The 3743-nt window shown below is 44.1% G+C and overlaps 1 protein-coding gene across 1 annotated transcript; it reads right to left on the bottom strand.

Moving 5' to 3' along the window:
• Positions 1–391: 391 nt before the first annotated feature.
• Positions 392–3372, bottom strand: RNF182 (ring finger protein 182). Its single transcript, XM_077769999.1, has one exon. The coding sequence runs from the start codon at positions 3349–3351 to the stop codon at positions 2608–2610; it is 744 nt and encodes a 247-aa protein (XP_077626125.1). The 5' UTR covers positions 3352–3372; the 3' UTR covers positions 392–2607.
• Positions 3373–3743: the final 371 nt, after the last annotated feature.

Here is a 3743-nt window from a genome sequence, read left to right as displayed (position 1 = left end):
ACTCTGCCCAGATCACAGAAGGCTAGCTATTCCCCCACAAAAATGGACACGGTTCTGCTGACCAGCGATTCTGGAAAATTAATCCACCACATTAAAACCAAAAAAATTATTTATCAAAAAAAGATAATGGTTTTGTTTCAGCTTCCTGAATTTCCTTCCCTGATTGGTTTTTTATTTTGGGTTTGGTCCATTTTCTTTTAACTAGAAGGCTTTTTAGAGGTGGGACAGGTTAGATCAGCTTTGTGGGAAAGTTCTGAAATCTTTACACGTAGGATGAAGGCACTAGCTTCATCCGTGTTTCCGAAAGCTCAGGTTTGCAAAGATTAACATTACCAGAAGTTCAAAGTAATAACTGAGTCTCAACCATGAGTCAGAGAAATCACACTTCTGGTGTGGAGACATTAACAATTTAATGGACAAACAAAATATTATCACAGTGGATAAAACATTGAAGCATTGTCCTATTTTCATTCAACACCATGAAGAGATTTTGCTGTCTTACATTTAAAACTCTTTAGAACCAAATGCAGTTACCAGCAACTAAAAAGAAGACTATCACAATATACAAAGAAACACAAATTTAGCACTGCAGACATTATACAAATAAGCAAAATACAAAGTACACACATCCAGAGCTTTCTAGAAATCTCGTCATTATTACTCACCAATTTATTTGATGGTACATTTCAGACAGAATGAACATTTTTTTTTTACAAAAAGAACCTTATAAATATATAAATCCGAACCACAAAACACCTCCTAAACATTAGATTTACTCTAAGTAAAAATGGGTTTTCAGAAACTGCATTCACAATGCTATCTAAACTAGGTTTTATGAAATTATAAATGTATTGAGCTACAACTTGGGGCTCCAATTCATTGGGCCACACACCTCTCGTATGCTTTCCACGCATACTCACCTTGGGTGTACATATTCTCAAAGTCAATAGTTATATGATTAAAATCGAACTACTATTCTAAAAATAAGCATCAACTCTTCCCGGATTAGGAGATGTGGAGTGACCCACTGTAACTGTCACACAACGCATGTTTCATCAGCAACAATTTGAAATAGTCTTAGTAATGCCCTTTTCTAAGAGTAATAAATATTTTAATGTTAATCATCAGTAACGGGTTTTAGGAGCTGAAGAGTTTTGTTTTGTTTAGTTTTTTTTAAACATTTGGCCTAGTTTCTGTGGACATTCTATTTCCTCACACCTAAAATCTGCTCAACAATTTCTTCTCATAAATATATACATTCAACTTCCCCTACATCACATGAATGCAAGTCGCACAGCTTATGCCTTTGTTTGAAATAAATCATGTAAGAACTTGAATCCGTTCTAAAATGGACTAGCGACAAGAAAAGCAGTACGTCAAGTGATGCTCTGTCATTTCCTTCTTAATTCCTGGGAGGGTCCTCGCGAGCTTTGCACTGGCTCTGCGCGTTTCTGGCCCGTCTCTTTGCCTGGCCTACTGCACATGAGCCTAAACCACCATGTCTGGGTCACGATTCAGTACAGTACAGCAACATACATCGGTCCTCAGCACCTCAAACCGTGAGCTAGAGCATCTCAACAATTGTTTCTGGGCTTCCACTGTCACAATCTACCCCAAACTGTTAGAGGATCAAGTTCCAGAATCCACACTGGAATGTGAAATACAATGGGGAAAAGTGGAACCTCATTCTGGGTGTAGGGTAGGGCTCATTGAACACGACGGTAGACAAGACAAAACTCAACTAAAATGTTTTAGGGAAAGACCCCACCAAAGGTTTCCCTGAACAATAAGTGGGCTGCGAGAACTTCCAAGAAGACTGAGGTGAGAGGAAAATAAATGTGGAGGAAAGGGCGTGTCTCAAAGACAAGCCGCCATGTTCTGTCATGAAGTGTGCTGCGATGCAGAGTCCACGGTGGGTTTAGTTTCTCTTCAGTAATGTGGCAAAACAGGTAATTAATTGAAACCACACAAGAGCACGAGGCCCATTTCCTCTTGGCAAAGAGTAATTTCCTCCTCTGTGTGGAGGGAACGAGCCCCTCCCTGGGGCAGCAGACCACAGGTAGTGGCGTTAACTTCAGAGAGGAAACGCCTGAGGAGGATTCTGGGAAGTGTTGACAACCAGGTGTGGGAGGGGGTGGGGGGAGCAGGGGGTGTCACACTTTTAAGTGGCTGTGTCTTGGAACGGCCTTCCTCTCGTGTCTACCCTCCACCACAGACTATTGAGGATTACAAGAGAAATCCGTTCATCTGTAAACGTCCACAAAGACCATACTACAGCCCAACACCTCGCCCCTGAGCCCTGTCTAGCCTGGCTGGGGGACGTCTTGCCCTTTCTGTGGGAGGATTCCAAAGAAGCGCTCTAGGAAGGCTTAACTCATACATTTCTGTGTCTCTGCCGACAGCTAAGTAGAAACGAACACATTTATGTCCGTCATACAGAAAAACCAATGGAATCCAAATTTTGATGGAAAAGAGACCACAAACATTCGGCCAATGGCTTTGTTAACGTCACGGACACTATTCACAGAGAATATAAAATAATTAAATGATAAATTACCCAACTTGAAAGACGGCAATGTGTGTCAGATTTCTTAGTTTGCATACGGGTTAAGAAGAAGATGCCATACAGTCTAGAAACTCGTGACAAACGCACTGGCAAAAACCGTACACCATGAGAATAACGAGGCTCGAAGGGACGAGGCTGACAAAGACGACCCCAAGGGTGACTTTCTTAGACACGAGTAAGTAGATCCCAAGGGGTAAGGAGCTGAAGTAGAGCAAGCCTAGCAGCCAAACCAGCACCCGGATGGATGTCTGAAACAGCAGGGATGTACAATTCCACACGGTCCAGTTGTGGGACACAGTGGTGACAGAGTCAAAACTTGCAGGCCGGTAAAACTCTACCACAGGAGTGGAGCTCAGGGATGGGGAGCTCTCTCTCTGCACCTCCATGATGGTTATGACCAGGCAGTTGGAGGAAGTGTGAGAAGGGCTGACGAGAGACGCCAGCCGCTTCGGGGTCAGCAGCAGCTCAGTAGGGTTTTCTGGGAGGCACTTCTTGCCTTTGCCTCCGCAAGTCAAGTTCACCAGGATGTTGTTGTCATCTGGCAGGCTACTGACTTCATCGTCGGGCAGGCAGGTCTCAAACCTGCAGAAAGGACAGACAATGATGCCTTGGGGGGAGTCCCCAAAGTCTATGATCTTGTAGAGGCATTTGGCACAGACCCTGTGACAGCACTCCAGCACTTTGGGTTTCCTCTGCTTCAGATTGTACCGATTGTAGCAGATCTTACACTCGAGCTCGTCAGGGACCTGAGACTCTGCCCCACCGTCTGGCGGCTGGCCGGCCATCTTGAATCGTGCAGACGGTCTTTGGCCAGAGGTGCCTCGCTGAAGGGCGACTTCGATGAAGGTGTCCCTCTGAGTATCACATCATCCAAATCAGGCAGTGGTGCAAAAGGGCATGAAAAGGAGGGACAGAAACCCAAAAGTTTCCAGGCATTTTCAGCTTCTACGTTCACTGTGTCTCAAACACATATTTAAAAAGGCCACAGGAAGGGTCTGCAAAGGAAAAAAGAGATTCTAATATAGTGAACAGTTTTCACTGAAAAGTGCCTTATGGAATTTTCTGAGCTCCAGTGGCTAGAAGCCATAGATTTAAAGGTCAGAGCCCCTTCGTCTCTTCCCACATTTCTGCCCCAGGTCAGGAAACTGTTATCTCCAGGCTTAGCTCTCTCTCTGTC

The sequence above is a fragment of the Crocuta crocuta genome, unplaced genomic scaffold (assembly GCF_008692635.1).
Source record: "Crocuta crocuta isolate KB4526 unplaced genomic scaffold, BGI_CrCroc_1.0 scaffold24, whole genome shotgun sequence".
Taxonomy (NCBI): Eukaryota; Metazoa; Chordata; class Mammalia; order Carnivora; family Hyaenidae; genus Crocuta; species Crocuta crocuta.
Note: the sequence above shows the minus strand (reverse complement) of the source record. Positions and strands in the feature narration are given on the sequence as shown.

Coding starts and splice junctions, on each gene's coding strand:
- RNF182 (XM_077769999.1), bottom strand. CDS start 3,351: ATGGCCGGCCAGCCGCCAGACGGTGGGGCAGAGTCTCAGGTCCCTGAC.